The sequence below is a fragment of the Diceros bicornis genome, chromosome 19 (assembly GCF_020826845.1).
Source record: "Diceros bicornis minor isolate mBicDic1 chromosome 19, mDicBic1.mat.cur, whole genome shotgun sequence".
In the NCBI taxonomy this organism is placed as follows: domain Eukaryota; kingdom Metazoa; phylum Chordata; class Mammalia; order Perissodactyla; family Rhinocerotidae; genus Diceros; species Diceros bicornis.
The window spans coordinates 10,867,504-10,891,834 of record NC_080758.1 but is presented as its reverse complement, the minus strand read 5'-3'; the positions used below and the strand labels follow the sequence as shown (position 1 = coordinate 10,891,834).

Sequence of the window (24,331 nt, the reverse complement as noted above, 5' to 3'; positions counted from 1 at the left end):
TACATATCATCTGGGGTGAAGGCACAGCTAAATGGCACAGCTAGAAAGCTGAGGTTCTTAAAAGGTAGGGCGACATCAAGAGAGGCAAAGTAAAGATGCCCCAAGGGACAGATACCTATACGAGGCTCACTCCCCTGGGAGAGGGACTCAGACCTGCTACTAGCTCAATTAAGCGACCTTCAAACAGTCGCTCTTGCAAATTTTGTGGGCTCGTTTCTGGTCAAGCAGTTTTCTGGACTTTGGAATTTTCTAGTGAGACTCTAACTGTCCTTTGCTAAATTAGGAAGAAGTAGCTTAGCAGGGTGACAAGGACACAGGTTACAAGTCAGCCTCTGGGCTCTTCTTCAAAGCCCAGCTCTGCCCCTACCGCCTGCACAGCTGTCTTAGTCTGTTTGGGCTCCTGTAACGGAACAGCCACTGGGTAGCTTATAAACAACAAACATTATTTCTCACAGTTCTGGTGGCTGAGAAGTCCAAGATCAAGGCACTGGCAGATTCGGACACTCGCTCCTAGACGGCTGTCTTCTCACTATGTCACAAGGAGGAAGGAACCCAGGGAGCTCCATCGGGTCTCTTTTATAAGGGCACTAACTCCATTCATAAGGGCTCCACCCTCATGACCTAATCACCTCCAAAGGCCCCACCTCCTAATACCATCACACTGGGGGTTAGGTCCCAATATATGAATTTGGGGGGCGGGGGGGGACACAAACATTCAGACCATAGCAGTGGCTCAGAACTGATGATGATGATGATATTGGTGGTGGTGGAGGAACAGCATAACTACTGTGCACGTCCATGCAGGCCTAGTACAGGTCCAAGTCCTTCCTTACCAGGAAGCCCCCATTTCCATCGCACTAACCCTCAGAGTTGGGGCCACTACCATAACAGACTGGCCCAAGGTCACAGAAGAGTGAAGTGGTGAGGCCAGACTGACAGCCAGGCAGGACAACCCAGAAACTCTACCCCCGATGGGCCCCAATTCGAGGTGGACCCTTGGACCAGCCACCCCATTCCTGAGAAATGGCCCCTGACAGACTTGCCCATTCACGGAGTGACAGACAGATGTACAAGTGCTGCTCATACAAGAGACACCAAGTCCCCAACCACGGGGACTTGTGTGTGTGTGTCACTATGTTTTATAGAAGGAAGGGGAAAATAGGGATATATATTTGCATCTGCTCACGATTCTATAAAGAAACTCTATAATGTGCATTCCCAAGGGGGATGATGCCACCCCAGGGGTGAAATTGGTTCTTAGGGGATGAAAAAATCTTACATATCACAATGGTTTGAGGCTCTGCCAAGGGCCATGGTCCATAAACAGATATACAGTATATCTGTGGCACTGATGTTTCCTGGAGGCAGTGATTACGAAAAAATTGTCTGACAAGGAGCCTGAGTGGAAAGGGTGGCAATAATAGAAAAAAGGTTGAGAAATACTGCTCCAGAAGTCTCCAGAAAAACTACTTTCGGGGGGCAGGGCAGAAATGGGAGCAAGACTTTTGCTGGATATCTATAAAAATTGTTTTTTGAGCATGCGAATATATTGCCTATATAAAATGTAAATATTTTTAAATGAACTTTAAAAAGAATACTGACCAAAGCCCTCCCAGGGGCATGGCCTCGTTGGCGCCCACTAAAGGCAGCCGGGTGAATTAAAGTTGGCATTGGCGGTTTCTGGCATCCTGCACGGCCCCACACTACACCGCCCGAATTGGGCTCTCAGGTGCCCACAGCCTCAGGGCTGCTCCGCCAGGCAACCGTTTTGTTCAGTTCTCAGCAGAATAGAGAAGCCCTGCGTGTCACCCTCTGTGGGCGCCACCGTCCCCAGGGAGGCTGCCAGGAGGCCCGGCCCTTGTGGGGCCGATACAGCAGCCAGGCACATGGGCTGCTCTCAGCAGCAGCCAGGCCGTCCGTGGGCTTCGCACGCCTCGCCAAACAGGAGCTGCTTTGTCAAAGGCTTGCCGTGGGCACCAAGTGGCCCCAATTAAAGATTCCTGACCTGCAGAACAAAGCCGTGCCAGTCACAGAACGCTTTTTTACCCTCGGTTCCTTTCCCCCTTCCTGCGTCTTGGAGGGTGCGTCCCTCTGTCCATTCTTCCCTGGCCTGTTTCTCACACACGGGCACATCCAGCTGCCAGACAAAGCACAGCCTTTTAAAAGGACATCTTGCCCCTCTGTCAATGGCACAACTGGCAAAACCTGGGCCACTGGTCCACCCTCCGCCAGGGGAGCCCAGGAGAGGACACGCTACTGGGACTTCCCAGCTGCCCCTGGGCCGAGGGCACCATCTCCCTCGTACAGGTTTACATCCCAGGGTCCCCGAAGGAAGCTTGGGAAGGGAACCTTGAGCTCGTGCCCTGGGGCTCTGCCCCATCCCTCTGCCCACATGGAAGAGACAGGACATAAGGGGTCTTTCCCATCCCCAAAGACCAGAATAGCCAATTTTTTATTCTCTTATACAAATGTATTTTTAAAAATGTGACCTATGTCCTATAAGAAGTCAAGTCAATTAAATCATAAATAAACAAAAATAGCAGCTAACACTTATCAAGAATCACTCTGTGCCAAGCCCTGTTCTAAAGGTATGACATGCAATAACATTTCGTTCTCAGCACAGTCCCATGAGGGAGGAGCCAGGATCATCTCCACTCTACAGATGGGGAAACAGAGGCACAGAGAGGCTGGTAACTTGCCCAAGTTCCCAAGTAAGTGGTGGGGCCAACACTCAAAGCCACTGAGACATGGCGAGTAAATACTGAGAACTGGGAAGATTAAAACAAGACCAAACGGAAACAAGAGAATGCGTGAGGCAGCCCAGGCACTGCACACAGTCTACACAGTGGGGCTGACCCTGTGGCTCCGTGCTGCCCGGCCGCCCAAGGCAGCCACGTCCAGGGAGAATTCCACGTGGTGTGGTCGGCTCTTCCCAATGTGCCCAGGTGGCTCTTCCAAGGGTAGAGAGAAAGCCACTCGCTGCCACATAACCTTCGTGGGCGAGGTCAGCCGTGCTCATTTGAACCTCCGTGTTCTGTCACTGGGCAGGAAGAGAGCTGGCCAGGAGGGAAATGAAACTTAGGACGGCTCCGGCCCCGAGGTGAAGAGAACAACTCACTGCTTCCTTGCTGCCTGAAAACCAGCCCCTGTGAGTCACAGACCAGCTCTCTCTCTGGGGCTTTTTCCTACTTGTCTTTCATGGAGAGTATTCTTGTCAAACACAAAAGGCCAGAGTCTTTAAGTGGGCAAAATAAAGCTAAGTCTGGAGAAAGCACCACGAGAAACTTGAAGGGAAGCAGGGCTGTGAGGATCGTCGTTATTGTTAGTAACGGAGCCAATATTAATTGCTGAACGACTCGAAGGAGCCTCATGCCCTTTGCCGGCAGCCCCAGGTTCAGATCTCATTGCATCTTTGGCAGCTGGAGCATCTGAGCAGGAGGTATAGTCTTCACGGGTGAGAAATCAGAGACCCAGAGAGTTGAGGCAGCTGGCCTGACCAGGGATCAGAGCAGCTGACACCCAAACAGCTTGCTGCCCCCGGAGTCTGCAGCCCGGATCCCCCATAACTAGGCACATTCATTGGAAGTGAGGGTAGGTCCCAAGGTCAGAAGATATCAAATGAGCTACACTCAAAACTACCTCACACAACTCCCATGCACTGTGGTGGGCGTACAAACTGGTACAACCACTGTGCAACACGATCTGGTGGGGGCTCCACTCCTGACCTTACGCGTGGGCGCCCAAAGAAGAGCTCGGGAATGTTCTCAGAGGTTGTACTCATAAAATTGGAAACAACTCAAATGCCCATCACCAGGAGCATGGATGCAGAGACTGTAGGCTATTGTGCTATTGCACTGTAGTGCAATGATCCAGGACAACAAACGAATGAACCTCAACTACACCCAACAGTATCGCCGAAGCTCACAAGCTTGTGGTTGATGGAAGGAAGCCAGACAGAAAAGAGCACCACTATACGACTTCTGTCTGCACAAACAGGGAAAACGAATCTCTGGGGTTAGAAGGCAGGAGAGTGGCTACTTTCATGGAGAGGACAGAAGGGGACATATGGGGGCTGCTGGGGTGCCAACAAGATTCTATGTCATGCATGGCCAGGTGGTAATGACACGGGTGGCCCACCTGGTGAAATTCAGAGCAACTATTGACTTCTGAACGTGCATGTATTTCAATATTTAAATATACTTAAAGAAATATTCAAATTTATTTAATGTATTTCAATAAATTGATTTTAAGTAGTTCACGAGAACAGAGAGGCAGATTCAAACATGAGTAGATTGGTGTGTGCTCTTCCTACGTATACAAGCACACACACCCCCCCATCAGCCATCCTTACGAGCCGCTGGCAGAGGCTCTGGCCATCACTGAGACCACATCCTTTGTCCTCAAGACAATTCCAGATGGGCACTGAGGATCTCCTTTGAGTCCCAGGCCTCATCCCGTCCCTCAGTCCTCTGGTCTGTGGCTGAATCTCGAGGCAACCGGTGTAGACTCGCTGCCCCAGAGCCTGCGGAGCTGCCTGATGACCTGAGAACCCCAGTTCTGCGGAGACGGTGTCACAAGAGCCCCTGGCGAGAGTCCCCTCTGAATCCCTCCCGTCGCTCAGGCCTGCGCAGCACAAACACTCCCCACCTGCTCGATCCAGGTGCCCTGGGCAGTGAGGGGGCCGCCGCCCTTCATTCTAGGCAACGGAAGTGGTAAGAACTATTGTGAACTAATCACATCTTGACAATTCCAGTTACATTTTAAAGAATCGCACTAACAAGACAGCGCGCATAAGGCAGAGCCCTTGGTCAAATGCGCCACTCCTCCCTCTGTAAGGTTCCTGGGTGGGATTCACGTTCTCCATCTCCAGCTTTGTCTGAAACGAAGTAAACTCCTTGTCTCCAACTCTTGCCTCCCTACAGTCCATTTTCCCAACACAGCCAGAGTGATCTTTTCAAAAGGTAAACCAAATCGCACTGCTGCCAAAAACCTGCCAAGGTTAGCCCACTCCTCTGACCTCCTAGCCTCTGCCATCTGCTGTTCCCTCTCCCTGGAACACCCTTCCCCCAGATCTTCCCGAAGCCCACCTCCTCAGAGCGGCCTTTCTATGCGCTTGGTCTGAGGGGGCCAAGACTACCCCGTCCAGCCACGCTCTAGCTCCTAACGTTGTGTAATTTCCCTCGTGGCTTTTCATGGCCATCTGAAATATGCGTATTATTCCCTTACACGCTGCTGTCTATCTCCCTTGCCCACGAGAGCAAGGACTTGGACTGTTCACCAGTATATCCCTGAGGCCCAGGACAGGACAGTGCCTGGCGCAGAGGAGGCAACCAGTACACACCTGTGCGGCGGGGGGAGGGCTGGGGAGGGAGGGAGGGAGGGAAGGAAGGAGGGAGGGAGGGAGGGTCAGGAGGGAGAGGGAGAGAGGAGTGGAGGCAGGAAGGCAGGGAGAGAAGAGTTCATTCACAGGATCCGGCTACTGCTGGGGGCTGCTGGTGCTTCCCAGGTACAACCTGGGGCTTTAGAATAAGAAACTAGTTCCAGAAGGGGACAAGGGAGCAGAGATAAAATGCATGAGAGTGTGCGCAGAGCACACATTTCAGGAGAGCTGTGAAAAAGTGCCTGAGCCGGAGGGTTGGGGGGTGGAGGAACACAAGGAGAGCAGTGAGGATACATTTTTGTCCTGGAATATCACTTATTTTGCTAGTTCGAAAAGAGATTTTTTGAAAGTGTCTCCAGTCCTTGGAGTGGGGAAAGTAGAAGCTGCATTTTGGAGTTCCAAGAGAAAAATGGGGCCAAGACAGACAGCGTCTGTGTGCAGGAATGCAGTTTGGGAACAGGAGAGATGTAAAGCAGCAGTCACACGATGCAGCCAGGTGGGACGCCCAGACAAGACGCTCCGGGTCGTCAGCTAAGGGTCAGGGAAGGAAAACCGAACACGGGGGCTCCCGGGGGCAGTCCAGCGGCGGGGCCAACTTCAAAGATGATTCGTCTGCATGTGGACCCGAGTCCACTGGTGACCCCTTCCTGTCGCAGCTGCGGAACCTTCCCTTGACCCTCGAAACACTTAAGCCCAGCTCTCACAAAGTTTCCAAGGAATGTCCACTTTGCCAAAATCCCCAGGCCAGTGACCGGCACACGAGAAGCACCACACACTGGAAGCACATTCTGCTGGAGGTTGTGCAACCAGATATGTAGTCTGCGGGGGAGACCCCCTCTGAGTACTCATCGAAAGAGAGAAAAGGACCTTACAAAGCTAGGGTGTCTCCCAACCAGACCAGAGACATGACACCCAGGGATTTCCAGTTTACCTGTCAGAAATACACACAAAACAACAAGCTGAGAAGTCTGAATCCCACACCTGTAAAGCCAACAGTGGAATCTGAGAATGTTCCATGGGAGGAATCTGAACTCCCAGCAATTAGAGGACAAAACCTCACCCCTCTCTTCCTGTGGCTACAGCGGTGGTGCAGTCTGGGGCTGACGACTGGGCACAACAGGCCACCTGGGCATCTCCCCATCGGAGGGTTCTCGGGTTGGGCAGAACTTTGGGGACAACGCTGGCAAAGCACTGGACATCTAACCAGCAGCCACACTGCTGCCTTTTGGGGGCCACGTGGGTAGAAAGTATTCTACTGCCCTGTCATGATCTGGCCCCAGGAACGTGAAGCCCAAGAATGGAGAAGCCTGAACAAGGCATCTGGGATGGGGTAGTGCTGGGCTTCTGAACTCTGAGATTCCTTCATGTTATTTCTCCCAGATATTGGGGGATGGGGTTCCAGGCCTGCCATGCTGCAGGGGCTCCCCTCACAGAGAGCACAATAAAATATAACGGAAACAGCACCCCTGGGAGTTGTCACTCTCCTGTCTGTGATGGAGTAATTTTGGGAAGTGCTACATCCCTCATTCTAGAGATTGATAATGTCCACTAGCACATAAAGGCTCTGAAAAGTCCCGCAGTAAAGAAGTTTTTTAAAAACTTGGTTTTACTAAGTTTTTTCACCTTTTTAAGCCATGGAACCCTCACTTCAGAGAATACCTCCTAAAATCCCCTGGAACTGGGCTTGTGCAGAGCGTACTGAAGGAAGGCTCCATCAGGAGAAGAAATTTCACTGCACTCAGCTCTCTGAGACCTCCTCAGCTGGCTCACATTACGGACCTGCGGGGAGCTCACCCTCACCAAGACTCTGAACCTGCCTTGCTCAGAAAGATACGTAGGAGGCCAGAAGAGTCTCCACTCTCGGTTGCTTTCTCCATAACAGTGGCTTCTGTGAAAACAGGGAAGGCTCTGGGGGTCTGGGGCTACAAACGACACTCAGACACTGGAAGGTTCCTCACGACCACTTGGATACCGACGGGGAGCCAGGGCACACACTAACTCCTGACGGGCGGGGCGGGAGGGGCCGGCTCATTTCTCACTCTGGACACTAAACCTACACCAGACACAGAGTCAGCTGGGGAAAGGTACCTGCCCGTGCCGGCATCATTTATTTATGAAGTGCCTCAGCCCCGACACATCCCAAGCGTGCACGTGGAGAGGGCTCTGGTTACGGCCATGTTGCATTTATCTGCTCGCACTAGGCTCCCTGCGTTAGCTGAATTTCCCATGTGATAACCCCCTTTCAAATACGCGCCAAAACTTCATCTTAACCATTTGGGGTGTAAATTGTTCAAGAATAGCTTGCACGTGGGTCTTACCTTTTACAACCGAGCACGGTGACCCTAACGCAACCTGTGTTTGATTATTCAGGATTAGACAGATCAATTATTAATGCAGCGATCCTGGAGGTCGGCCTTGTAAGGCTGTGGGGCGGCGTGACCCTACACCATGTGGCCCTAGAGAGCCTCACTGGATGCATTTGGGGGAAGTTTTTGATCAGCAGTTTTACTAGACAGAGGACGTGGAAACTACTGGAAGTCACAGAGCCCCCAGATAACCCAGATCATCGTAACTTTGCGTAAAGTAAAAGTCACTAGTGCCTGAGTAAGCACCCAGGGATTCCCGCCACTCAAGTGTCTGATATTTAGTACTTGGTCTTTATGGTAACTTGTGGCCATTTTAAAGCTTTGTGCCTTACTTCGTCCTCCCTGGCTGGGTTCCTGAGAGTAAATTTTCCTAAATAATTGAGGTTTCAGGGTACATCAGATGCTACTGGCTGTAAAACGGGAGGCTGGAGCTGTGGATGGCAGCCAACGGTGTAGGTTTCCCTTCTCCCATAAGAAACTCAAACCGCCTGTATTCTTTTCCTGGGGCCCCCAGGGGACGGCTGCTCTGCCTGCCCCGCCCTCTCTGTCCTTCAGCCTGCACCTGGCTAATCCCAGGTGAGTCCTGCCAACTCCACTGGCCCTTCCTCCCTGAGATCACAGACCAGTGTCACGTGCAGAGCCACTCACAAGACGACCCTACAGCGGGGGCCCGCCAACAAACTCGGGCACCTACAGACTCACACGGAGCCTCCTCTGCATCTTCTCCTTGGCCCAGCCACCCCATCAGCTGGGCTCACCACAACGGAAGCCCACTGTTCCCCTCCCATCAATGCGCCTCTGTTCCGTAAGCACATGGCAGAGCTATGCCCGCAGCCTGCCCGCAAGCCCCCATTCATGCTCCGTTCTCTTACAGCCACTTTTCAATGAGCTTTCTCCTTCCCTTCTCTCCACGCCCTCCCCCAAATGCACACAAGAGGGCTATAGAGTGGGATTTTTTTTCTCTACAGGAATAAGAGGTTAGCTTTCCTTCCTTTCTGTTTTCCTCTCCTTGGTCTAAATTTGGCAAATGGAAAGAGAGTGGAAGCAGTGAAACTGACCCAGTTCATGACCAGGGGACACTCCCATGGCCAGAACCGCCCTCATTTGCTCTCTCTGTTGCGATGGCTGTAGGGACGCAACTAAAACTCTTACAGCTCACCCCCAAACTCCCACTGGAAATGACTCACGCACACAGTAGGGGGAGGCCTTCGAGGTTATCTTATTCAACCCCCTTAAATTAAAGAGGGGGACGCTGAGGCCCAAAGGGGTGAAGAGGACACCCAGGCCATGCAGTCAACTTGCTGGGGGTGGGGGGCACTGTCCTTACGGGCAAGGAGAAAAACAAGCCTCTTACCATCATCCAAGTAGGTCTGGTCCAAGTTCTGCTCCTGCTTAATGGTCACTCCCGCGGGTAATACTTCCTTTTGGTCAGTGACCGGGGGTCCGTTTTTGGCGGCTCTTTGGCTTGTGGCATTCTGCTGCTGAATGACCGTGGGGTAGGCCCCGGGGCTCAGCCTCTGACCTTGGCCGCCGGGGGGCGGGCCGGGCCTGGCGGTGCCGGGGCCAAAATTCTCGCAGTACATGATGTGCTGGAACTCCTGGTGGCTTCCGCAGCGCAGCTGCTGGCTGGTGGGCGAGTAGTGGATGACCGGCGAGGCCTGCTGGTTGGCCGGAGAGGAGTGGAGCACGGCCGGGCTCTGGCCCTGGGAGCCAGCGTGCACCAGCACGGAGCGGTGGGCGTCCGCGAGGGACAGGGGGGCGGCCATGAGGGCCGGCTGCTGGTAACCCAGCAGGCTGGGGCTCAGGCTCTTGCTCCGCTGGTAGAGGACGGCCGCTGGGTTCTGCTGCTGGTAGCGGGCGTCAGGGGAGGAGAGCCCTGAGCGGAACTGCTGGCAGGGAGCCATGGTGGCCACGAGGCAGGAGGGCGACTCGGCCACCATCGGATGCTGTGGGTAGTAAGGCTGGCTCCCCAGGCCCCCGTGGGCGGGGCTGCAGATCAAGGTGGGGTCATATTCATCGGTGGGCTCTGTCTTGATGGCTGGGACTGTGAGAAGAGAAAAGCACAGGGGTGCACCACTCTTAGTGAGGTGTGCACAGAGGATTAGCCAACAGCGGTCGGGAACACGGCCTTGGGAGTCCAAATGGCAGGCGTCAAACAGTTGACCTCTGTCATTTATTAGCCTCGGGCAAGAGGATTCCCGGGCAATTGTCTTAGGTCAGAAATTTTACCCTGGGCGATGATCTCGAACTATGGGTCTCTCCAATAGTGGAAAGGCGGCTGGTAGGTCTGTCTCAGCCCTGGACCTCTGCAGCCTTTTTTCCCAGGGAGGGGAGCTCAGAAAAGAATGCTCGATTCAAAATTACGACCCACCGCCCCACCCTAGCAGCCCCTGTCCCCCTTCCCTGCTTGTGTCCTCCATAACACTTACCACCATCTGAAATAGTCTGTATATTTTATGTGCTCACTTACTACATGAACACCCCCAGTAGAATGTCAGCTCCTCAAAGGGAGGATTTTTGTGTGTGTTCTGTTCAGTGCTGGGTCCCCAGGGCCTACAACAGTACCTGGCACTTAATTGGCACTCTGATATTTTCCGGACAAAAGAAGACCAAATGGGGACTATCACCCTCCGTAGTTCTGTAGTAATTTGGGGAAATGAGACCTGCTGGCTTGGACCTCAGTTTCCCCATCTGTTACCTGGCAGTGAGAAGCATACTCCCCATGGGGTTGTTGGGAGGATGAAATGAGATAAGTGTGCAAGGCGCTCAGCGCAGAGACTGGCAGACAGCAAATGCTCAAGGCTTGCTGCTGCTGCTATTATTATCTCACTATTATTACTATTAGTGTTGTGGTTAACGTTCCTCTCTCCCTACCCAGGACAGTCGCCAGCATTTCTACTTCTCTGATACCCTTTACTAAAACATTACCAGTCCCAGGAGCTGAGGAATCGGTCCTCTCTTCACTGCAGTGAATGAATCAGGGACAGGACTGTAATCAAGCTGGGGGGAGGGTGCCGAGTGTTGGGGGCTGGAGGAGGCAAGGGAGGTTCAGGATCTGAAGCAAAAGCGCAGCTCTGACTTCAACCGCGAAATCATTTCTCAAGACGCCATTCAGAGACTGTCATCTCAGTCCCCGGGCAGCTGGGGGACGGAGTCCTCGCCCAGGCCGTGCTCAGACGAGGGACTGCCACTGCCCGGCCAGGGAAGTCTCGTTACCACAGACGAGAGGAGAGAGCACCATTAAACATCACTGAAGACCTCAACATTAGAGAAGATCGCCGGGCTGCAGTCCAGGGTCCTCCCAGAGATGTTCTCCCACAGTTTGGGGTCCCGTTAGGCCACTGCCACTCATAGCATGTCACGTCAGCCCTGGGATGGCAGAACGCTCAAGGGGGCACACAAACCTGTGGACGTACTCCACCAAAGCCAAGCCCCCGGAGGCCGGGCTGCTAGTACCCTCCCCTCGGTTTCACCCTTCCAGCAGCCCCGAGGCTGGGTGTGAAACTGTCACAGGACGGAAATTATACCCCGGGGGATATTCTCAGATTATAGGTTTCCAATCCTGGGAAGGTGGCCAGCAAGCCTGTCTCAGCCGTGGGACATTTGTAGCCTATTTCTGTAGCCCTTATCGTGATCCGACTTATCAATGATGTCAACGTTATCTCTTCTCTGAATCCCCTTCGGTCAATACTATCTTTTATCTGAATCCCCTCTGTTAGGACATCAGCTCCACGGGGCGAGGGTTTTATCTGCTGTCTTCTCTGCTGTGTCTCCAGGCCGAGAACGGTGCCTGGCACTCAGATATTTTCTGGACAAATGAATGAAGGAAAACTGGCTCTTGTCGCCCTTCCTGTGACTGTAGCACTTTGTGGAACGAGACCCCCTGGCCTGGTTACCCACCCAGTAACTCCATTCAGCCACAGGGTGACCACCTGCTGTGCGTGGGGTCAGCAGGGTATATCCACCTTCTACCCCTATCACGATCAAATCTCAAACAGGGACAGGAGGCATCAGCTTTGCAACCTTCTGTTGAACAAGTCTACATGCGCCTCTCCAATTCCACCCTCCCAGAGGAAAATATTAATAGCTGATGCCAACATCAGCTTACCGCACACTGTGCTAAGCATGTGACTTCTGCAACTCTTACAGGGAAGGTGCCATTTGACAAACGAGGAAACTGAGGCTCAGAGAGGTTGAGTCACCTGCCCAGGGTCGCCCAGCCGGCAGCAGACCTCACGTGTCCTCACTCGCTGCCTCTGCACAGCACGGGGGCCTACAGGGAGAGCTCCTCACCTGGGTGGTAGGTAAAGTGCTGAGGCTGGCTCCGTTTCCTTTTCCCATTGACGACGTAGAAGTTCACCTTCACCGACGTGCGGATGTGCTTGTTCCGGTACTCGGGGATCTCCACAAAAAGCATGTTCTGGAAGGAAGGAGTTGTCGTTAACAGCGACCACGTCTAAACTCCTATCCAAGGCCCTAGGCACGTTGAGCCCGCCCATCTAAAAGGCACGCTCCATATGTTTACAGGCAAAATTCCATTTCAGGGCCACTTGACTTTCCAGCCGCAGCAAAGAAAGAATTGCCACTTACTCTATTTAAGATGTCACAGTTACAAATCAGTGGGCCTGCTGCTCAATAAATGTTTAATTCATTCATCAACTCATTACCTACTGAGAGCCCATTAGGCCCAAAGCACTGGGACTCTATGAAGGAAGGGAAGGAGGAGGACAGAGAGCACGAAGGAGGTGGGCGGGAAACACGACAGGGCGTCCGGTCATCCTGGACGGGTGCTTACGGGCTGGCTCTTGTCTTTATCCACTGTGGCCTCCATCTCCCAAATTTGCTGCCCATCTGGAAAAATTAAAAAATTACAGACTTTGAAGGAACTATGAGAAACCAAAGATGAAAGACAAAAACTCACCAACTTATCTTGGTTTCTGTATTATATCATTTCAGTGAGGTGTGTATGTGTGTTTGTGTTACATATGTATATCTGGACATATATGTATTTTTATTTATATATATGTATATTTCTTTTTGCAAAGGGAATGCAGGTTGACAATGGAAACTGGGCAACAATAGAAAATTAGGAAAAAAAAAATAGAAATTGCCCATCATCCCACCATCATTATCTTTTTTCTCTATATCCGAATGTCTGTATAGCTTTCTTTCTTTAAAAAAAAAAAAGCAGTATTGTTATTCATTATACTCTATCATGTGCTTTGCTCAACCAAAGACTATTTCTAAAATGTCCTGCACACGCCAAGACTGTCACAGGAGCCCCATTACGGATCACTGGTTGTCCCAGACATGCCTTGTTGACTGTCTGAGAACACAGGTGGCTTACATATTCTGTCCTAAGAGGCTTAAACGATGTCCTGGCTTGTGGGTCACTGGAGAGGGGAGAAACACAGGAGCCCACCCTCCACCTTTTGGTGAGCAGGCAGCCTGGATTTCACACAGCCCATTACAACAAGCGACGAGAGGTTGTGCTCGACAGCAAAGTCTCCTTCCCTGGAGCAGAGCACTATTCCCCAGTTCGCAGCCAACAAGTTGGGCCAAGCAAAACGCTGCATTTGCAAATAATAGCTTTCTTTTGCTGTCCACCTACATTGGCCATTGGGCAGTTTTCGGCTGAAACAAATCATTTCCACAAGTGTTTCCAGGGTGTTTTGTGGAACACTGGCTCTGAAGAATGTTAAACGGGTTTATGAGAAAGGGAAACAAATTCTACAAGCTAATAAGCATTTGGAAAATGCTGAGTCAAAGTCAAATGGGTCTCTTTACTGCAGGACTTCTCAGAGCCTTTAATCTCCTCACATGTGGCATAACTCTCCAACGTGGGTTAGAGTATGCAGCATGATCAACATTTGGCCAAAGAGCTGCCCTCGCTTTTTTAAGCACAACTACTGGCATCTTCTATGGTAGGTTAGATTTCATCTTGGCTCTTAAGTTTCACCTACAGAAATCTGGTTTCCACGTATTATTTGAACTTCCTAGTATAGAACATATTTCCCAAAATAATAATTAATAAAAGTCTTGTGATTGCTTCCAAACCTGATGCAATCTAGATGATCTTAACAACAAACGAGCAATGCGCCAGAGCGAGCCCCCTGTAACAAGTCAGTCTGCAAGTCTCTGCCTTACACCCCTCTTCTTCCGTGCCAGGCCCAAAATGACTAAGGGAGACGCAGGCTTATGTTGAAAGGGAAGAGGAAAAGGTGATCAGTGTACCGGCTCTCACTGTGGGGTGAGCTCCCTGTGGGAGGCCCCGAGTTATATTCATCACCATCTCCCCGACACCCAACACACGGCAGGGGCCTAATAAACATCTCAGGTCTGAGCATTCAAAAGCGTCAGCAGCTCCAAAGGCTACTGATGGGGCCAAGAAAAAGCCAGAAGCTAACATCAGCCACTGCTCAGAAGGAAGCAAGAAAAGAGAGATGGATGGGCATCAAGGAATTTGAAGTTCAGTCATCAAGACAGGGTACTTTCAGGGTGCAAAGCCCTGGACAGAACCAGTCAGAGAAAATCCTCATTTCTTTGTCAAAGACAGGTCAGAGGTCACCCCACTGAGACACGTGTTTCCCTCTCAGGTGGTGGTACAAGCCAGGTGAGGGTCCTCATTAAGAAGTGCACTCTCAGGGCCAGCCCGGTGGCATAGTGGTTGAGTCTGGTGCGTTCCACTTCAGTGGCCTGGGTTCACAGGTTCGGATCCCAGGCGCAGACCTCCACCATTCGTCAGCCACGCTGTGGCGGAGCCCCACGTACAAGATAGAGGAGCCCCATGTACAAAATAGAGGAAGACTGGCACAGATTTTAGCTCAGGGCTAATCTTTCCCAGCGGGAAAAGAAAAAAAAAAAAAAAGTGCATTCTTGAGTCAGTCCTGATGGCCTAGTGGTTAAAGTTCGGTGCACTCTGCCTCACTGGCCTGGGTTCGGTTCCCGGGTGCAGAACCACACCACTTGTCTGTCAGTTGCCATGCTGTGGCCGCAGCCCACATAGAAGAACTAGAAGGACCCACGACTAGAAGATACAACTATGTACTGGGGCTTTGGGGAGGAAAAAAGGAAAATAAAGAGAGAAAGATTGGCAACAGAAGTTAGCTCAGGGTGAATCTTTGCCAGCAGAAAAAAAAAAAGAATCAGGCAAAACAAACAAAAAAAAGTGCATTCTCATTCACTAACTGCAACGTGAGCCCTAAGTCAGAAGATCAAGTAATAAATTAATCAAGGAAATGGACAATAATGTGCTGCTGTCCGGGTGGGGGACCCTCCTTGGCTCTCATTGGCTGAATTGAGCTCTGCCACCAACGGTACCATGGTTCTCTTCATTTGGATCATTACCCTGTATGAGCTTCACTCTCTTTGAAAAGAAAGAACCACTTTCTGAAGTCTCATAATTGGGGGAAAATGGGGAGAAGTACCTGGAAAAATGATCAGGAGTGTTAAGCTGGGTCCATAAGGCTTCCACCCTCAGCCCTCTTCCTTGACTCCTGCCAACAAGTGGGAGATGAAGCACAGAGAATACAAAATGGCGGGCTGATGAAAAGAGTGTCACCTGGTCTAGGGACCCAAGAGAAATGGGAGGGAGCTCTTCCTCCCAAATTTTACCCTTTTCTCCATCGCTGGTGGGCGTACATCATAAACAAAACTCCAGCCACCCACAACCACAGAATTCTAGTGCACAGGTGCTTGAGAGTAAGTACCCTTAGAAACGGGCCAGCCCAACATCAGCAGATGGAGAAACTGAGGCCCAGGAAAGGAAGGGGGGTTGTCCAAAGGCAGGCAGTGGATATAGTTATTAAACCACAGTCCTTAAGCAATGACTGGCACAGGCCAACAATGAAGGAGAAGCTTTCGAGGAGAGAAGCTCAAGGTTATTAAGCAGAGATAAGATGAACCACTTCCTGGGAGGCTGGAGAAAGGCCCTACAGAGGGGGGATATTTCTAGGGTCACATCCACCACAAAGGTTCACGCACATCTCAAACCCTTCCCTGCTTCCCCTGTGCCTGCAGACGCCATCTGAGGGTACACAGCTAGCAGGTCAGGAAGCCAGGTCTGAGCCCAGGCAGCCTGACTGTAGAGCCTGCCTTCCTTATCCCGCCAACATGACGCAGTTTCAGACTCCCGCGCCCGTGCGGCTTCTCCGCCAAGTTAACGAAGGGCGGCGGGCGGGCATTCCAGGAGGCTTGTCCTCCACGACTCAGCTGCGGTCTCCTGTTTTAGACTAAGTTTGTCCCCCCTAGGCTCCCGTAACACCCTGAGCTCCCCCACCGCCACCTCTCTCACTGCCTCCCCCCTTCTCTAGGACATTCTCAGAGGCCACTCTTCCTCATTCCACACCCCAGTGCTCAGCCATCTGTTGACACAATCAGAATTAAAATTCCTGCAACAAGTAATAGTCACAATCTAAGTGGCTGCTAGGGCAGGAGAATGCTTCCTCAAAGAAAGCAGAGGTCCATCGGGTGGAAACAACCCAAGTGTCCATCAACGGATGAACAGATAAATGCAAGGCGGTCTATACATAAAATGCAATATTATTCAGCCTTAACAGGGAAGCAAGTTTTGATCTATGCTGCCACACGGACGGACTTGAAAAGGTTATGCTAAGTGAAATAAGCCAGACACAAAAGGACAAATGTTGTATGACCCCACTTATATGAGGGACACAGAGGAGGCAAATTCATAGAGACAGAAAGAATACAGGTTACCAGGGGCTCAGGGGAGTGGGGAGTGGGGAGTTATTGTTTAATGGGGACAGAGCTTCTGTTTCAGAAAATGTAAAAAATTCTAAAAATAGATAGTGGTGATGGTTACACAACACTGTGAATGTATTTAAAGCCACTGGATTATACACTTACAAATGGTTAAAATGATCAATATTACGTTATGTGTATTTTACCACAATTTTTTTTAAAGCCAATTGGCCTTACCCCCAGAGACCTGGCTTTTTTGCGGCTTGGCAGTTTTTCAATTAGCTGCTGCCATTTCAAAATGAGATTTCACCTAACAATGCAGATTTTGCTCTTGAAAAAGATTCAGATGATCTGACCATTCTGGGCACCCACACGGGAACCAGACCACGGCGGCCTCTTCTGACAGCGCCGTGCTCCCCACTTCACCACACTGCCCCGCCCCAGCCCCCCATCTCTCATTCACTTTCCATGCCCCCCCCCCGGGCCTCTGAGAGAAAGAGACGGGCACTGCCTCCCACATCTCGAGGAGAAGTGGCCCGGTGTCTGCAGAAGACCCCTCAGTCGGGATGTGCCTGATGTTTTCCTCATGACTGCACGACATTTTAGCCAGAAAAAGCCACCAGCCGATGGCATCTCAGTCAGTGTCCCACTCTGCTGCTGCACCCTCCCTCCCCCGAAACCAAGGACCCCCTGCCACCTGTCAGGACAGGGAACCATCTCGCTTTCCCTCCTCCTGGAGGGCACCCTTGCTCCCAGGACTAGACCTTCTCTTTTCTTCAGAATCAGAACCACATGCCCAGGAGGCCCTCGGCCACCACACGGCCCAGCCTCCTTTGAGAGTCTGTCCACACAGGCCTCCCTAGCACGGGCTGCAGAGGGACATCCCTGTACAGCCCTGCACTTAAAAACTCTCCCTTCCTCCTGCCCGCCCGCTCTTCTCTGGGCTGCAGCCAGAGCAAACAGGACCTGCAGGCAGCCCTTCCCCAGCACGCCCTCTGCAGTAAGGCAGCCGCGGCCACATCCCGGGCCTGCGCGGCCTCCACACAGCCGGCTCCCAGAGCCCCATGTCAGGTCGGGAAAGAAGCCATGGGTTTAGGAGGAAATGCCTGCTCACTCTGGCGTCCTATGTCAGGCCTTCAGTAACACGTCTACTGGAGACCCCAGCCTTCTCGGGCATGTTCTGTGTCCCCTCTCTGTGTCACCACAGTGCTCTACATTTTATTCCCACATACCTCAAACTCTGGAGCAGACAGACCCAGCTTCGAACCCCTATTTTGCCTCCAATTAGCTCTGTGAGCTTGAATAATATGCTTTACCTCTCTTTGCCTCTTATCCAAAATACGAGGATAATCATAGTATCCATACCTCATACGGTTCTTTCCAAGATAATAGACACACAGCAGAGCAGAAACATTCGGCAGACGTTGGCGAGTATTGTTATTATGGCTAATGGCAACAAATTATTTAAATATTGTCTTCTTTTCCATTTTTTGCATCTATCCCACAATGTGTTAATATTGAAAAAAACCACAAGCATTTTTTAATCAAAAAATAATCCACACTCTCTGATTGCAATTATAAATCCTTCTGCCTGCACGCATGGGCTGGAGGGAATTTACCAAGGAACAATGTGTGTTATGTGAGACAGGTGGCGTCGTGCCTGATTTTCTTTCCTTTCAAAAATCGGTCTTTTCCCCATTATCTCAACTTTCAAAAAGAGAGACAGAGCTCACAGGAATGAGAAATCAAGACCTAAACCATGAACCAAGGCCAGGGGCCTCTTTTCTCCCTTTGCATCCTCAGGCATCAGACACCCAAAGGGCTTCAGGAATCAGCCCGGTTGCGCGTCGCACGTGGGGTCTGCCCTCAGTTCTCAACAAACAAGTCCCCAACGGGAAGTGAACGCTGACGTGGCTGTCCTCTATTCTATGTAGCATGTAGAAGACACTCTCAAGAGGGCTGGTCTCTAAGGGAAGTGTGCGGTTTGCAAAATACCTCAAGGCCATTTTCCTGGGCTCCTCCTCCACCCCCACCCCACAACCCCCAGCGCACAGGTCCTCGGGTTTCACAAGAGAACGCACTAATCCCACCCTCTGAACTGAGCTCCCAGGAGGCAGCAGAATTCACAACGAACGCTGGCGGGGCTCTCAGCCCGATGTCACTCTGTCCAAGTCAAGTCCTGTCATCACCATTTGCTACTTGTGTGGCCCCTGAGTGCTAGCTTACCCTCTCTGTGCCTCAGTTTCCTCACAGGCAAACAATAACGTTAATTTACTGACTTCAAAGAGTTGTGGCAAGAATTCAAATAGAGATTATACATCAAATGCTTAGCAAAATGCCCACCCCATAGTGAGCACTGCCTTCATTATTAATTTAGAATTTCATGTCTCACATAGGTCTGACTCTAGGGAGAAAGAATCGGCTGGCCATCCTGACCCAAGGGTTCTGGTGGGCATCACAGTTTCTCATTTCATTTCATAGCATGACATCTCTCACTGTGAATAAATAAAATGGACAGAGAAAGTATCCACTGATGGGGGGCTGGCTGAATTAATTATGGGCCATCCATACTCACTACGGAATATCAGCTACCTTAGATAAAGGAACACCAGGCAGTCCTTAGGACAAGGAAGGTCATATTTTCTGACCCGGAAACGTGTCCCTGTTATATTAAAAAGTGGAATTTCTTTAAGCACCGCAGACCAGTCTGTGCAGCACAATGCCACCTTGTGAGTCTATAAGTATGTCAGCTTAAACGTAGGGGACCTGTGCCCCAGCGAGCCCCACTGTCACACCCCCGTGGTCAGGACTGGATGGAGGACAAGGGACCTTCACGTCTTCTGTCACATGATTCCAGAAATACGGCAGAACTATGGTGACTGTAATTCGTGTGCATTTGTAGTGTTTTTTAAAATAAAGTTTTTCTCTTAATGAATAGGTATATTGCAACTGCCTGTTGACTTGCCTGTCTCCCAGGAGCCCTCTGCGGCCACGATCCTAGACAGAGGCCGGGCACGGCCCACCAGCCTGAGTAAGCTCCTACTGCACAGAGGCCCGGCACAGGCTGTTTGGACCATGACAGGAACCACACACGTGCCTTCCTGCCCTCAAGGGCCCCCCGATGAGGAAGCAGGGCCCCAGGTCCCACCGGAGCTCGAGCAGACGGACGCACGTTTCCTCAGCTCCACTGGGGTGGGACCCTGCCTGCTTCCCACCCCCTGACTCTGCCCCAGCCACACTGACCTTCTCCGTCCCTCCAACAACCATGCTTGCTGCTCTCCACACCCCGCCAGGACCAGTTCCCTCCCACCCTCAGGCTCAGCTCAGGGACGTCCCCTGACCTGTCCCCACCCTCTGTCATTTTCTGCTCCTACCACCCACTCTCTGACATCATTTTTCCTGCCTATTGGTTTTCTCTTTCTCTCTCCGCCGCTGGGCTGTGAGCTCCCTGAGGGCAGGTCCACGCACCTGTCTTGTTCTCTGCTTTATCCCCAGCACCACGTGTCTGGCACATACAGGCGCTCAATAAACACGGGTGGAATAAACAAACTGACTCAGGATTCCCCAGTGCTTGGCCCACAGCCAGAGCTCAGGAAATGTATGACCTCTCCAGGCCTCTCCGGCACAAAGACCCCACAAAGAGAAGTCACCCAGCCCTTACTGAAGACTCATTTTTGGGAACTGACTGATGAAGAAGGAGCCGTGCAGACAAGGAAAACAAGGAAACAGACAAGGTGCAGACAAGGAAACAAACACAACCACAGCAACTCAGCCTGAGTTCTATCTGATCCACCTCCGGACCCGCACCCCAGGCCTGCGCCTCTGGGAAAACCTACCCAGACCAGAAGAGGCCCAAGAGGCCCACGCACACTTCTACTGCTCTGAGCGGGGATGAAATAAAGGACTTCGGTCTCTTGAAGCAGATGTTTGGGCAAACTTCCTCCGTCCTAAATTAACGGGGACTGGCAGCCAGCACGAGAAGCGCCCTTCCAAGTCTTACTCAGAGGGGAAGAGAAAAGAGCCAACTTCTTTGGGCAAAGGGGTTGGGTCTAGAGAAGACTTAGCAAGATTCTGCAAGAAAAAAACTGGGGTGGGGGGCGTGCATGGCTCAGCTAACACTGTAGCCCTCATCTCCACTTGACCGCAGCGCTGGAAGAGCGGAACTCCATCACCCGCGCGTTTGTGGACTGATGGCCCCCACGCTTGAGCTGGTGTGCTGGCCTCTCTCTGCAGGCAGCTCTTGCGCCCTACGGCAGAACAAAGTGTCGGGAGGCAGCAGGGCTGGCGCTGGGTCTGAGCTGGAGTCTCAGCAGCCAGCCCGAGAGCTGGGGGCCATGTCAGCAGGCGCAGGATTGACGAGCGAGCTCTCAGACGGGGAGAGCCGATCCGTCCTCACCGGGGCTCCGAGCGTGCCACCGGGCTCGAGGCAAACGTGGAGGAAATCACGGTGTCAGTCTGTGTTAGCAAACCGTGCGTGATGCTTCCCAGTGCTGGCTCTGCTTGGAGGATTAGCTAGACGAAGACGGCTGAAGTCACTGCAGTCTGCTCTTTACGGCTAGCAGGAGAACGCGTGCTCCCTGGGGGCGCCGGCTTCAGGAGCCGAGCAGACGCGGCCTTAGCTTAGGACTTCACCCTCCCGAATGGCACCACTGCCCACGTGCAGCTACTGAGAGCTGGGGAGGAAGGGCCTGATTCCAACCCCTCCCCTCTCTCCTCCTGCCCCGCCACCTCCTTGGTGGGCTCACCCCTCCGTCCCCACCTGGACAACTGCAGTGTCTGCCCACTCACCTCCCAGCGTCCACCTACCCCCCCCCCCCAAGTCCATTCTCCAGCCAGACTGTGAGAACAATCTTTACAACATAAATTAGACCATGTTACCCCTGCTTCAAAGCCTCCGACAGCTACTCGTTGCTTTTGGAATAAAATCCAAACTCCTCGCAGGGCCTACAGGACACGGCACGATCTGACCACCCCGCAGAGACCTCTCCAGGCTTGGCTGGTGTCGCACCCTCCACCTCTCAGGCTGCACCAGCCTCCTGGGCATGCCTTCAGTTCCTCAAAGGTCCCAAGCCCACCCCCAGGCTGAGGCTGCGCTCCTGGGTGGTTCCCTCCGCCTGAGACACTCTTCCAACCATGCACTCAGCTCCCTCTTTCTCTCCTTCAGGGCTCTGCTCAAAGCCACCTCCTCAGGGAAGCCCTCCCTGACTGCTCTCTCCAGGGTTGCCAGATTTAACAAATAAAAATACAAGACCTCCAGTTAAATCTGAATTTCAGGAAACAAATGAATACTTTTTTACTACAAGTAGGTCCCAAACTCTCTGCATGGGACACACTCATACTAAAGAAATTCGTTGTTTGTCTGAAATTCAAATTTAACTGAGTGTCCTATGTTTCTCCCCCTCCCTCCAGACCCCTAGCTCTCGCTCCCGTGACGTGGTTTCACCATCATCACGGCACTTTCCCTCTCAAAGTGGCCTGCATAAACAAGCGTGAGACTGTCCACCCCCTGAGGGCAGGGACCTCGTCTGTCTCGCGTCCGCAGGGCCTGGCACAGCAGCTGCGCACAGTAGGTGTTCAGTAAATAGCTGGGGATGACTACGGAAGCCTGGGGCAGAGTGAGCAGAGCGAGGCTAGAAGAGCGTGGCTTGGTCATTTTACATCTGTCGCCCACGTCAGGCGCACCTCTTCTCGGTGACGAGTGGTCATCTATAGGTGTGCCACGCCAGCTTCACACAGCCAGGCGCTCTGGGAACCGGGAAACGGGGGTTTCAGACCTGGCCCTCCACTAACGAGCTCTGTCACCTTGCTGTGTGAGTCGGCTTTCCCATCTGTCAGATGGGCGCAGGGCCGGGGCCATTAGTCAAGTCCCTCCAGCTCCATAGGCTGTGACAGCAGAAGTCTGAGGGCTCGGGGGTGAGAGGAGGGGGGAGAGTCACCTGCGCCTGAAGGACTCTTCTCCCAGACAAGACAGCAACACGGCCCTGCCTTCCTGACTCCGTGTTAAGTCAACGGCGCTCCCAGGGGCACACGGAGGGTCAGGTGAATCTTCTGAGCACCTACTATGTGCCGACACGTCCAGATCCTTGATCCCCTTCATCGCTAAAATCCCACCAAGCCCATTTTAGAGATGGGGAAACTGAGTTCCAAAGCACAAAATACAAGGCCTATCCAGGCTTCAAGTCAAATCTGTCAGATGATCCAAAATCCAGCCTGCTTATGCAACCAAAAACTATAGAAAAAATAATAGAAAGGGGTGTCAGACAGTTAATTAATAAAAGATATTATGATTGTCTTGGGGGCGGCAGGGGGTGGGAATTCCAGCCTGCTAATTGCAAATTACACAAAGGCCTGCTGACACCAAGAACAATTTCTGATGGTGGAAACACTAGGGCCTGAGTGAATTAGAAAACTCACTTCTCTGTGTCCTCTTTCAAAGGCATCCAAACAGAATGAACTGCAGCCTTTTTTCACTCAGAAGTCTGTTCTTATTTATATGCAAGGGGATCGAAGTTTGGGCAAATATTTCGGGCTCTCTGAAAATGGGACCATTTTCTCTATCTCCAGGGGGGCTTCAGAGCGGAGCCTGGCCTCTGTCTTCGGAGGAAAGCCAGCTGTGTGTAAATGGTGGGCTCCAGCCCAGGGGGCCCGATGACACTGTGGTCGTGAGTCACCGAGGGCAAAGGTCTGCAGAGCCTTAGTCATGCCCCAGCCCAGCCTGGAGTCTGACCTTTCCCAGAGGGAAGCCCAGGCTAGAGAGAGTCCCATACCAGGGCCATTGTTTGAGAAAACGCCACACCAGGCAGCACCAAACCCACGGAGAAAAACAGGTGGGAGGAGGAGGTGCCTTCTCGAAGATGGTTCCAACTTTTCCAGGATACTAATTCATGGAAAAATACTTAATTTAGCAAAAAAAATTATTTTAAGCATATGCATTTATATTTATTAAACAAAGCTCAAAATACAACCTTTGGGAACCTCCAAGCAATAAAATGACTCACATTAGGATGCGATGACTCAGTGGGAGAGGGAATTCCACCACCCACGCCTCCTTTCTAAAAAATCAATTTGCCCTCTCAACAGGTGATGGGAGCCTCTGCCATCGCCCTGTTCCAAGAAAACCATCCAACAAAACAAAACACAAATGCTCTTCAAACAATTTAAGTTTCAAAGCTGAGTAATCCGATGCAGGCAAGTTTCCAACCTACGCCCCCGCGGGACGCACAGAGCCAGGGAGCTCCTTGGCCAGGGCCGGGGGCCTGAATTAAGAAAGATTTACCAGCTGAAAAATTCCAAAACCCTGTGTCATGTGGAGGAACCTTCCAAAACATTGGATCCCACCCAGGCTCGGCGAGTCTCTCGGAGCCATGGCAACCCCGTTTCCGCTGCCACATCACTTTTATTTTTGTGTCCTTAGATTTTTTCCTGTTTTGCAATGTTTTGCTGGGACCCCCGACTCCGCCTGAGGCCTGGGTGGCCAGGGGCCAGGGTGACGGGCTGAAGTCAGGAACAGCCTGGACTTCCCGGTGTGAACTTCGCCTGGAAGGTTACACATTTTTTACATTTCAGAGACTCTATGAAGGCTTTTCAGCAACGACTGAGAATGGTCGATAGGCAAGATCCTGATGGTTCTGTTTGGTTTCCCTCTGTCCTCTTGGACGTGACTAGAGAGATCACTCGGGAGTTGATGCTAAATGCTGCTTGGGATTCCAGCTGTCACCGGCTGGGGGCTGACCTGGTGCCTGTGACTGGACCTCTAGGAGCCTCAGTGACCTCCCTGTAAAATGGGGATAATGTCGCCCACCTCTCAGGCCGGTGTGACAATGAAAGGAGATGACACATCCATTCAACAACATGTATGAGCACCGACTGTGTGCCAGGGACTGTT

General features: G+C 51.9%; 1 protein-coding gene across 2 annotated transcripts in view; it reads right to left on the bottom strand.

Annotated features, from left to right (window-relative positions):
• The window catches only part of NFATC2 (nuclear factor of activated T cells 2), a 144,386-nt gene that overhangs the window by 32,911 nt on the left and 87,144 nt on the right, over positions 1-24,331 (bottom strand). For both annotated transcript variants that reach the window (XM_058562461.1, XM_058562462.1), the window contains exons 7-9: positions 12,542-12,597; positions 12,040-12,166; positions 9,101-9,790 (exon numbers count right to left, since the gene is read on the bottom strand). In XM_058562461.1, coding sequence (XP_058418444.1) covers positions 9,101-9,790; positions 12,040-12,166; positions 12,542-12,597 — 873 coding nt within the window. The remainder of the gene's footprint in view (positions 1-9,100; positions 9,791-12,039; positions 12,167-12,541; positions 12,598-24,331) is intronic.